The 12,127-nt window shown below is 40.3% G+C and overlaps 1 protein-coding gene and 1 long non-coding RNA gene across 4 annotated transcripts in view; one reads left to right on the top strand and one right to left on the bottom strand.

Moving 5' to 3' along the window:
- si:ch211-241e1.3 overlaps nucleotides 1-12,127 on the bottom strand; it is a 40,466-nt gene that overhangs the window by 21,956 nt on the left and 6,383 nt on the right. For all 3 annotated transcript variants that reach the window (XR_015478028.1, XR_015478029.1, XM_087240218.1), the window contains exons 8-14: nucleotides 10,567-10,677; nucleotides 8,419-8,530; nucleotides 7,164-7,331; nucleotides 6,263-6,456; nucleotides 4,854-4,970; nucleotides 3,709-3,863; nucleotides 1,331-1,472 (exon numbers count right to left, since the gene is read on the bottom strand). Coding sequence is in view for 1 of the 3 variants with exons in the window: in XM_087240218.1 (XP_087096344.1) it covers nucleotides 1,331-1,472; nucleotides 3,709-3,863; nucleotides 4,854-4,970; nucleotides 6,263-6,456; nucleotides 7,164-7,331; nucleotides 8,419-8,530; nucleotides 10,567-10,677 (999 nt within the window). In the remaining 2 variants the exon portion in view is untranslated. The remainder of the gene's footprint in view (nucleotides 1-1,330; nucleotides 1,473-3,708; nucleotides 3,864-4,853; nucleotides 4,971-6,262; nucleotides 6,457-7,163; nucleotides 7,332-8,418; nucleotides 8,531-10,566; nucleotides 10,678-12,127) is intronic.
- Nucleotides 10,896-12,127, top strand: part of LOC147846173 (uncharacterized) — a 2,015-nt gene continuing 783 nt past the window's right edge. The window contains exons 1-2 of the long non-coding RNA XR_015478088.1: nucleotides 10,896-11,574; nucleotides 11,638-12,127. The exon at nucleotides 11,638-12,127 is cut by the window's right edge and continues 175 nt beyond it. This is a non-coding gene — a long non-coding RNA (uncharacterized LOC147846173). The remainder of the gene's footprint in view (nucleotides 11,575-11,637) is intronic.

Here is a 12,127-nt window from a genome sequence, read left to right on the forward strand (position 1 = left end):
GCTAAAGAGCGGGGGAGAACAAAACCGAAAATCCCCCAGCTATACAGTCCAGACAGCCAAGCTGTCTGTATAAACACACACACACAGCACCAAGCACACACACACAGACAAAGCTCTCTCTCTCATACGCGCGCGCACTAACGCACACACAAGCACCAAGTAGACACACAGGCGTTTGCTGTTAGATCAACTAAAAGGCTTGTAATACCATGTATCAAGTACCAATGTAATACCAAAAGGTTTTATATGAAGGTATATAAATACTGAGTCGCGCCAGCTCCGGGACGCAGCGCACATTACTCTCGGGCCGATTCCAGCGCGGATGCGGCAGCGTCGGCTCGCTTACGGCCGCCGCATCTGGCCCGATTGATTCAGGCCGGAATCGGGCAGTGAGTCCACAAGCATCCGGAGTCCGGCAGCCGGAGCCGGGCTGAGTGGTAACGTTAAGTCTCCGGCAGGCGAGAATCTAGCTGGAACTGGCCCCAGTGTATTTTGCTATCTGGGAAAGCTCTCTCTCTCTTTCATTCGTGCGCGCGCACTAACACACACACACACACACAAGCACCAAGCACACACACAGGCAAAGCTCTCTCTCTCTCGCTCTCTCTCTCTCTCTCTCTCTCATTCACATAGCAATATCCGCGATATTGCTAGACAGCCCGCTCCCATCCCAAATTAAACCCGTTACCGACTGCTCCCGAGATTTATTCAGAAATTTATTCCCGCGCCGCCCACGGGACAGCCGCGGGAATGCAGACCTCTATTGGGGGGTCCAATCACTCTACCAAAATATTACAGTGACAGTACCCCCACCCTGAGTATCTGGGCATGATCATAGGATGCCCGATCAACCTGCCTACCTGTTCACTGTTCATCTGCTTACTTCCCTTCATCCCACTGTTCCCTTACCATCCCTACAATCAAGTCTAGCTAAAGTGTGACGTGGTGGTGAAATTACAGTCAATGCTTTTTGCTATTGCATGCCTTTTCTGGAGCGCATTAAGCTCTCTCTGCCACTGCAGTTTTTCTGGAAAACATGCAAAGTATCATGACAATGCGGTGAGCAAAATAATCTCAAGTCAAAAGGAAATATCTGATTATTTCTCTTCCCCTCATTGGCAGATTATTTTGCTTGTTTTAAGGAGAAACACCCTTCATTTTGACGCATTATTTCTGAAAACAAGACAATATTTTCTGCTCGTCTAGAAAATGCTTCTTGATTTAAGAATATTCAGATATTTGGACTAGAAACGAGACCAAAAATGTCAAAGCAAAGCATTTTTGCAGCGTAAAACACTGATGTTTATCAGAACTAATGACGATTTCCTACATTGAGCGCTTTGTCTGCCGCCTCTTTGGCCTTCTTCGCAGCCTCCTCTGCAGCGTTGACTGCATCTGTGATGTTTTTATATGCCTCGATGCCAGAAAGAGCGTCCTGAACACCCGAACGTCCGCTCACATTCTGCACAGCACTGCACACGAGAAGAAAACAGCACCTCCGTTCATATCAACATAGCAGTTTTACTCTGGGTCGCATGGAAAGAGAACATAGGATCCAATAGTATCTGGATGCAGCCTTGATGATGCAAGCTGAGACTGCATATCTCAGTCAGCGTGAGGGGTATCGGGTTAGGCGAGCACATTAAAAAGCATTGCATGCAGCTCAGATTGCACCGCAGCAGGTCTGCATCCAGACCTCTCTCTCATTTACAGAAAACTGAATGCATTGTTGATTTAAAATAATGCAAAATGCTTTAATGTGATAGGGAACATTTGATTCTGTCGCTAATTGTTGTTTATTTACTTATTGTTAAACTTTTGAAAGCACTAAGAGTTGACATTTTCCATTAATGTGTGCTTTAGCTCCGGATGATGAGTTAAGAACGCGCTAATCACCAGCTATAACCGCAACATGAATTCATGTGTCACTTGTTAGTTCATGTTTGTTAATTAATTTATTAATTTACACTTTAGTTTTAGCTAAATGTAACTAACATAAACAGTTCATGTATATTTATGTCATGACTTTACTTGGAGGGGCACAAATTTACATAATAGTACATCATTATTCATGCACTGATATTAGAAAGTGTTACTAGACCACTGTATTATAGAGTTATACCAGCCTGATCTCACGAGGAAACGTAAGTATTTTACGTTATATCAGTTAAGTGGCAAATTCGTATGAAAATTTACTGATTTTAAAAAGGAGAAGCGGCACCTAACCCCACCTCTAACCCCAACCGTCATTGGGTGATGAGCAAATCGTACTAAATTGTTCGAATTAGATTGTACGAATTCATACGAATTAAATCAAAAAGTTACGAATTGCTGTAAGATTGCGTTGGTTATACAGTATGCTGCAAATTCAGTTTACTTACTATATACATTAGTGCTGGGCCATTATCGGTGTTAACGAGAGACTCCCCTAGTAGCAAAGAATTCTGGCCCAGATTTGGCATAAAGCTGGCACAGCAGGCATTCATCCGGCACTGGCATACAGCATGTGGGCCAAACATGGCCCGGGTTTGGCAGAGGCGGCACCATTTTTAAGGCGGCACACAAGATTTGGGCCAGATGAAAAACGTAGTATTTGGCCCAGATTTACACATTTGATAAGTGGGCCATGTGAGTTTGGCCAGTCTTGACCCACATTTAAAATACACTAAAATCATTTTTGAGTAACGAAAAAAAATTCTACCAATCAGGTCACTTTGAGAAAAAGCGTGCCCATAGTGTGCCTAAAGCGCATCACTCCATGCGTTTATCAATTTCATTGCAATCGTGACACACCAACCTATCTGGCCCAGTTCAGGCCCAGTTATGAGTTATTAACTTGGCTGAGACTTGGCCCAGATATGGTCTGTGTTTGGCCCTTGTCTGGAAGCCAGATTTGGTCCAGTCATGTACCGTAATTCACTGCGGCATGTGGGCCACGCAAAACCTGATTGTGTGGGCCAGAGCTGGGCCAGAGAAATTTTGCTATGTGGGTCTTATCAGATTGGGAGCTGGGTCTGTTCTACACAAGCTATGATAACTTTCCCCTTGATATTTTAGCGCGGATGTATACCTGGCTGAATTGCACTGTAGGCGGCGAGAACGAGTCTTCGAACCTGTGTGTATTCCCACTGTGAAATGACCACATCAAACGTGACGTGCTAACATGGATAGCACTAGAGTGAATCTGACTAATGTTAGCTCCACATCTGACTATCTGACACTGTGCATCGCTAGCGTAACATTTCTAAACATAATAGATTTAATTTGATTTCTTTTCTCTTCGCCATGAGGACAGCACATAATATTAGACTAGATATTCTTCAAGACACTAGTATTCAGCTTAAAAGACATGTAAAGGCTTCACTAGGGTAATTAGGGTAAAGTTAGGGTAATTAGGCAAGTCATTGTGTAACAGTGGTTTGTTCTGGAGACAATCCAACACTAATATTGCTGAAGGGGCCAATAATATTGAGCTTAAAATGGCTTTAAAACTATTAAACACAGATTTTATTCTAGCCGAAATTAAACAAATTAGACGTTCTCCAGAAGAACAAACATTAGAGGAAACACTGTGAACAATTCCTGAATCTGCTCAACATCATTTGGGAAATATTGGAGAAAGAAACCCACAGGAGAGCGAACAATTCTGACTGATTTGTGAAGCTCCTGTGATGGACATGTTGTCAGAAAACTAATGAAATCACTTACTCTCGGAGCTCTTTGGCCAGTTTGTACATGTTTTCCGCGTGCTCTTCCGCCTGCTGGACGAGTTTCTCTTTGGCTGCTGCTTGTGAGACGGTCTGGAGTTTCTTCTTCAGGTCAGTCTTTGCTCCGTTCAGTTGTGCTGCAAGCTGTTCATACTCCTGCAGGAAACACAGATGATTTCATTCATTAACTTTCCTTCAGCTTAGTCTCCTATTTATCAGTGGTCACCACAGAGGAATGAACCGCCAACTATTCCAGCATATATTTTACACTGTCCAGCTGCAACCCAGTATTGGGAAACACTCATACACACTCATTTACACACAGACACTACGGTCAATTTAGTTGATCAATTCCCCTATAGCGCATGTGTTTGGACTGTGGGGGAAACCGGAGCACCCGGAGGAAACCAACATGTGGAGAACATGCAAACTCCACACAGAAATGCCAACTGGCATAGCCAGAACTCGAACCAGTGACCTTCTTGCTGTGAGGCAACACTGCTAACCACTCAGCCACCGTGCCGCCCTCATTAGCAAACTAAAAGGATTGACTCACATCTTGTTATTGCAGGATGTTTGATAGCCTTATATTGGAACAGTATAGAAAGTCCATCTATTGACCACCGGTTGAAACAAACATGGCACACTACATAGCATTGGAAAGAATACAGTACAACTTAAAGAGCAGCCATCAAATTTGGAATATGTATATACATTAGTTCTTAGCAAATGCCTGACAACATGTTGTACCTGTATAACCAGCCTGATCTCAAGAGGAAATGTAGGTATTTTGTCAGTTTAGTGGCTAATTCTTACGAATTTGTACTAGTTAAGTCGTACGAAAATGTAAAATTTTTAAAAGGAGGCGTGGCACCCAACCCCGCCCCAAACCCCAACCGTCATTGGGTGATATGAGCAAATCGTATTAAATTGTACGAATTAGATCGTACAAATTCATACGAATTAGCCACTATATAAAAAAGTTACGAATTGCTGTGAGATTGCGTTGGCATAACTGTATAACCGGACTGTATTTATGGACGCTTTGAGGGAGTTAAAATGTTTTTAAAATGTGCCTTTTTTACAATAAAGCAATGTATAAAAATAAATAAATGAATCAGCGCTAAACACAAAATAAAAGTTTACCGTTTTGCCATCGTTGAACATTTTCAGCAGGTCCTGCGTTTCTTTCAGCTGGTCCGTGGCGAGAACAATCTGATCCCGAACAACGTCTCGCTCACGCTGCAAATCGTTCACTCGTTTCTTTGAAGGCAATTAAAAAGAACATGAATATGCGATCTCTTTTTGACAGAGAGTATTTTGAGGACTGTTAAGTTTGAGATGAGCAGTGTTGGGGAAAGCTACTTTAGAAAGTAATGCATTACAATTTTGAGTTACTCCCCAATAATGTAACTAGTTGCGTTACTTAGTTACTTTTTATGGGTTGAGTTGTGCTACATGTTGTTTCGTTACGTTGTGTTACATTTCGCTATGTTATGTTACGTTATGTTATGTTGCGCTACGTTATGTTGCATTGCATTACATTGCATTAAATTGCATTATGGTGCATCACATTGCATCTCGTTACGTTACATTGTGTTATGTTACTTTGCGTTACAATGTGTTGCATTGCAGTGCGTTACATTAAATTACATTGCGCTAAATTGCATTACATTGCGTTGTTACATTAAGTTATGTTACCTTGAGTTATGTTATGTTGTATTACGATGCATTATGTTGCGTTTCGTTACATTATGTTACGTTACACTGTGTTGCATTGTTATGTTGTGTTTTGTTGCGTTGCATTACATTGCATTATGTTACATTGTGTTGCATTACACTACATTACATTGCGTTTTGTTGCATTGCGTTATGTTACGATGTCTGCGTTATGATACGTTATGTTGTGTTGCGTTGCATTATGTTGTGTTATGTTGCTTTACATTGCATTACATTATGTTACGTTGGGATCTATTGCGTTACATTATGTTGCATTGTGTTAAGTTGCGTTACATTATGTTACGTTGCATTGCATTGTGTTATGTTGTTGCGTTACATTATGTTGCGTTACGTTATGTTGTGTTATGCTATGTTGCGTTACATTGCATTGCGCTACTTTGCTTTATGTTGTGTTATGTTACTTTGTGTTGCGTTGAGTTAAGATGTGTTGGATTACGGTGTGTTACGTTGAATTACATTGCGCTGTTGCATTACATTGCGTTACATTACATTAAGTTAAGTTATGTTACTTTGAGTTACGTTATTTTGCATTACGATGCATTATGTTGCGATACGTTATGTTGTGTTACACTGTTACGTTGCGTTATTTTGTGCTTTGTTGCATTACATTGCACTGTTATGTTACATGGCGTTGTATTGCTTTACGTTACACTATGTTGCGTTACGTAAAAATGGATTGATTAAACTAAAATGTAACTCCCATTAATTTTTTTAAAAAGCAACCCAAATATTAATACTTTATTTCAAATGTAATGCATTACTTTACTCATCACTCAGAAAAGTCATATAATTACGTCAACACTGTAGATGTTTACCAGAATGTCTTTAAGGCCTTGAGCGTTGACTTCATTCAGATTTTTGGCTTTCTTCACCATGTTCTCAGCCTGTTTGAGCAGATCCTCCAGCTCTTTCAGCTTAGCTTCATAGTTGCTCAGTAGTCCATCAACACGCTTGGACGCCTCTTCATTCTGATCACATTGCTTCACAATGTTTTTGACATCCTCTAAAACTGCATTAAAAGACAAAAGTGATATCGGTGAGCAGCATCGGCAAGTGATGTTGTCTTCATTCTACTCCAAATATCTAAAAATTCTTAAAGCAAAAAGCATTTTTTATTGTTTTAAGGAAAAACTCGCTTAATTTTGACTTATTATTTCTAAAAACAAAACTTGATTTAGGAATTGTAAGATTTTTGGACTAGAAACACAGCAAAAAAAACAAAGGAAAGCTTTTTTTGAAGTGTGTAAATGACTAGATTTTTATTCATATACTTTAAAATGGAAAAAATATGACTATATTGTGATATATATCATTCTCAGGATATGATATGACATTGTGATATAAAATTGTCATATCGTCCGACCCTACCAGCAAACGATAATGACCTGTTTATTTTTAGTTTATGCTTTATTTTTGCATTACACCATTGTAACCAGCAGGTGTCCTCAGTGTGCGCTTATAGCACATCTGACCAGTGAATCCAGCTCGTGTAATCTAATCTCACAGTGAATTTAGCATTCGCAGTGTGTATAATGGAATAAAAACAACACAAAATTATTTATACATCATTTTTCTGTTTAGCTTAGTCTCTATTTCAGAGGTCGCCACAGTGGAATGAACCACCAACTATTCCAGCATATGCTTAATGCAGCGGATGTCTTTAGTGCTATCGTTATAGTTATTGTCTTTGATAATATAAGATTTAGGCAGATTTACATTTGTTTGCTTCTGCTTGCTCTTTCTTGGCTGCGTCTTTCTGTGTGGTGAAGCTTCTCTTCTCCATGTCCTTCACCATGTTCTCCGACTTCTCCAGAAGTTTGGCTAAATTCGCAGATGGCAGAGATGATCCATCACTTTTCGCATCCATTAGCTGTTTCAGGAGCTCTGAAGGACAAAATGTAAATAGTCAATCTTGCAATAAAAAAAAAAAAACGATTGTAAAATGATGGAGATTGTATTGATCAATGTTATGCTACTAAAACTCATCCAATCATTGCAAGTCATTTCAGAAATCACGGCAAACTATATTAAGCTTCCTCATGTCTCAATCAATAGCTATTATTTTTGGGAATTCATGGAAAGAGACGTACAGTTTTGTGAATTGTTTACTGATTTCTTATTTTTTAGCATGTTATGAAATCAGTAAGGGGGCAAATACTTTTTCACACTGCTGTATGTGCATCATACAAGCTTTAACGGCAATGTCTGTGGGTCGCAATGTGAAGGGTAATGAAATGTGGTGTATTTGATTAATTAAATTTTAAATTGTAACCTTATACCTTAATTTAAATAACCCAACATGAGTTTTTAAAGTAAACCATAGTGCTTGGAAACTGTGGCGAAACATTCAGATATGGTCAATGTATCACGGTAGTGTTTTCAGGATCTGTTAGGACAGGCCTGATACACACCATTGGTTCAGTTTCCTTACCTGCAACAAAAGAAGACACACCTGTGGCGGTTTTTTTCACTCATTCATTCATTTTCCTTCAGCTTAGTCCCTTTATTTATCACTATCAACTGTTCCAGCATATGTTTTACACAGCGGATGTCCTTCCAGCTGCAAACCAATACTGGGAAACACCCATACACACTCACATTCACATTCCTACACAAGTTAGCTTACTCAGTTCCCCTATAATGCATGTGTTTGGACTGTGGACCACGCCAACACGGGGGGAACTCCACACAGAAACACCAACTGACCCAGCCGGGACTCAAACTAGTGACCTTCCTGCTGAGAGGCAACAGTGCTAACCACTGAGCCACCGTGCCGCCCTGTGGTGGTTTCTCAATTCTGCTAACCCCATTTAAACTAATATTTATTTACTAAACTGCTGTATAATTAATGGTAAACTCTCCAAAACACATGCGTCCTCATTCACAACATATTATCACATTATCACACAGATTTCCTTTTAATATAGGCCAATTTCCTATCATAACCCCCCGAAACTCTTTCATTTGTCACCTCTTATTTTAGTAAGCAGGTTCTGTGTCTCTGTGTCCAGGTCTTTGGCTCTTTGGTGGCTGTTTTCAGCATTGGCCAGAGCTTTCTGAGAGTCTCCTGATCGCTTCCTGACCTGCACAAACAACGATCTGATGACTTCCAGTTGATGAAAAGAAATATATATAGATTTGAGAAAAAAATGGGTAACACTTTACAATAAGGTTCATTAGTTAATGCATTTACTAACATGAACTAATCATGAACAACACTTGTGCAGCATTTATTAATCATAATTGAACATTTACTAATGCATTATTAACATTCAAATCTTTGCTTGTTAACATTAGTTAATGCACCATGAGTTAACATGAACTAACAATGAACGACTGTACTTTCATTAACTAACGTTTGTTAACATGAATATATACAGTAGTGAATGTATTGTTCAATGTTTGTTCATGTTAGTAAATGCATTACTTAACATTAACTAACATTAACTAATGTTGTGCATCCCTGTGTGCGTAATAAGCAGTGTGTACGAGTGATTTGGACCTTCCTATCACTAACGTGCTCTTTTAATAATTAAAAAAGGCCACACTTCATTTTAATGTACAATTCACACTATTAAAAAACACCATCAACTAAGACTTTTAATTCAATAAACTACTAATTAGCTACCAAAACAACAACAACAACAACAACAACTGCTCCACTGACTTTAGAGCAGCTTTTAATTGGTCAATGGTGCGATCTATTTCAACAACGCACCACCTTTTCAGGCTGTTTATGGCTGTTTCACTTTACTCCAGGACGCAATAATGCCTCTCGGTAGGTCTATTGAAGACATTCATAAATATTCCTAGCAAAGCGGATAAATGTTGGAGACATACTTGTTACATAAATGCACTAAATCACACTTCAGCAGCGTTTTCAGAGCGCACAAGAAAACCTGCACTTGAGCAGCGTATATTCGAGGGTGTGCAAGAAGTTTTGTGCACAAACAGAGGAAATCGACGTGCAAGCAAAGAGATTCTCATGCTTGTGTAACATAAATGCGATCCGGACTTGTAATACTGCGCTCACTACATTTCTCATTGAAATTACACCACAGGTAGTTGGTAGATCTGTGTAAAAGGCTCAAGAGTCTGCCACCACAGGTGGAAAAAATCCTAGAGGAATCACTGAAATGTATAACCCGGGCACATTGTGGAAACGTAGCCCCGCAGACGTTTCTGCGGACCGCGATTTACGTCCCGGGAGGTACGTATTTGAGCGGTTTTTTTTTTCGCGGATCCGTGAGAGGCCGCTGTCCTCTTCCTCCTCCTCCTCCTTCCCTATACCCAAGCGATGGTTTGCAAAAGCCGTCCAGAAAGAAAAAAAAAAAAAAGCAAAAGCCCTCGTCTTTGATTTCGACCGCGTTTTCGGATCCCGATGCATTCTCGCCCTTATTTTTCGGATTCTGTTTTTCATATTACCTGATTTCCGGAACCGCTGTTCCCCGGACTCGATCCCGGTCGACATTCCCGCGGCCGGCTCCTCCTCCTCTCCTCCTCCGGGGCCTCCACTCCGTCGACGCAACGCTGTGAGCTAAGCGGACAAACTGGTTGCATCGGGAAAGCCCTCCACTCGGAGGCGAGCCGTTGACTGGCGAGCGCGAAGAGGAGGAGCCGGAGCGGCGCCACACCGCCCCGCAGCGTTTGCTCGAAAAAAACTAAACTAAATCGCGGTCTCCAGAAACGTCCGCGGGGCTACGTTTCCAGAATGAGCTTGGGTTGGAAATGTATTTACAATTTAAACAACGTCGCACAAAATGTGAAAATGATACCTGCGCTGGGGTGAAACTTGCAAAAAACACTTGCATTTTGCCTGCTGCTAGATTGCACTGAGTGTATAAGGCTTATATAGTGTATATGACTTTTGCTGCTTGTTCAAACTACATATTTAATACTAGTTGAAACTCTTAAGTATTTTTGGCACAACTTAATTGTTTTATGTTCAATCCACTTACATTTGTAAAAAAACAAACAAAAACAAAACCAAGAGATTCAGTTAACTTATTTGATTTATGTTGGACCACATGAAGGAATTGTAGGGAATCCAGCATTTTTATCAGTGTGTGTTCAACATGAAATGTGCATCTGTGTTTATATTAGAGAGAATGTCTCATACCTCTTCCTTTAGACTGTCCATATCATCGGCCAGATTAATCACATCTTGTTCCAGTTGGACAATTTTAGGCATCTGACTGTTGACTGCGAAGCTGAATGTGTTCACCAGACTCTGAAGAGAAACAAAAACATGGACATAGAGACAAAAGCATGAAACCATTTAAACACGAATGTTTTTTTAGAAACAATAACAGCAATGACAACAACAAAACAAAAAAAAACTGAATAATCCTGTTGTCGGCACTCAAAAAAAAAGACTTTTGCTTCTTTCAAACTGCTGGTTTGAAAAGAATGAATGAATTAAGTGAGATATTGTTTACTTATTTTTTTATATATGATTTATTTTAGGGGTGTCACGGTGGCGCAGTGGGAAGCACGATCGTCTCAGCAAGAAGGTCACAGGTTCGAGTCCCGGCTGGGTCAGTTGGCATTTATGTGTGGAGTTTGCATGTTCTCACCATGTTGGCGTGGGTTTCCTCCGGGTGCTCCGGTTTCCCTTACAGTCTAAAGACATGTGGTACAGGTAAAATTGTTTGTAGTGAATGAGTGTGTGTGGATGTTTCCTAGAGATGGGTTGTGGCTGGATCGGCATCCACTGTGTAAAACATATGCTGGATAAGTTGGCGGTTCATTCCGCTGTGGCAACCCCGGATTAATAAACGGACTAAGCCAAAAAGAAAATGAATTAATTAAATTACGTTATAACTATTAGTGTGTGCATTTGCTTGTTGGTTTTATGTGTGTGTGCAGTTTGAAATCAGTGTAATTGCTTTAATTTTACTTCAGTGGTTGATGCACACTCAGACACAGTAAATGTTCAGTCTTACCTAAATGTTTAGCTGACTTGTGAAACTACCCACAGAATGTTCCAGACGCCACTAAACCACACCGATGCAGATTAGTGTTTATTAAATTATGAGTTCATGAGTCAGCAGGATGAAGATGATAACTAATATTATAGTCTGACACACCCAGCACAAAAGAAAAGAACAGCTGTGAGTGTGTGTGTGTGTGTGTGTGTGTGTGTGTGTGTGTGTGTGTGTGTGTGTGTGTGTGTGTGTGTGTGTGTGAGTGTGTGTGTGTGTGTGTGTGTGTGTGTGTGTGGTTGACGGTGAAAGTGAACATGATCATACTTGTTGTACAGTACATGCGGTATTAACGTTTCAGCTTTTGATGTAAAGAATAGTGTTATACTGTACTTTAGGGAAAGGTAAAAGCAAATAGTACAGATAATAAAAAACCAAAGTCAAGGTAGCCTATGGTGGAGAGAGAGAGAGAGTTCAGACATACTGCAGGTAAAGAAAACACATGCGCTATAGGGGAATTGATCAACTAAATTGGCCGTACTGTATGAGTGTGTATGGGTGTTTCCCAGTACTGGGTTGCGGTTGGAAGAGCATCCGCTGTGTAAAACATATGCTGGAATAATTGGCGGTTCATTCTGCTGTGGACAACCCTGCTGAATAAGGGACTAAGCCAAAGGAAAATGAATGAATGAATCTGGCAAGTCGTACAAATAAAATTAAATTAAATACTATTGTATACAGGGCTGGCGCGTCCAT

The sequence above is a fragment of the Danio rerio genome, chromosome 2, assembly GCF_052040795.2.
Source record: "Danio rerio strain M-AB ecotype USA chromosome 2, GRCz13ab, whole genome shotgun sequence".
Taxonomy (NCBI): Eukaryota; Metazoa; Chordata; class Actinopteri; order Cypriniformes; family Danionidae; genus Danio; species Danio rerio.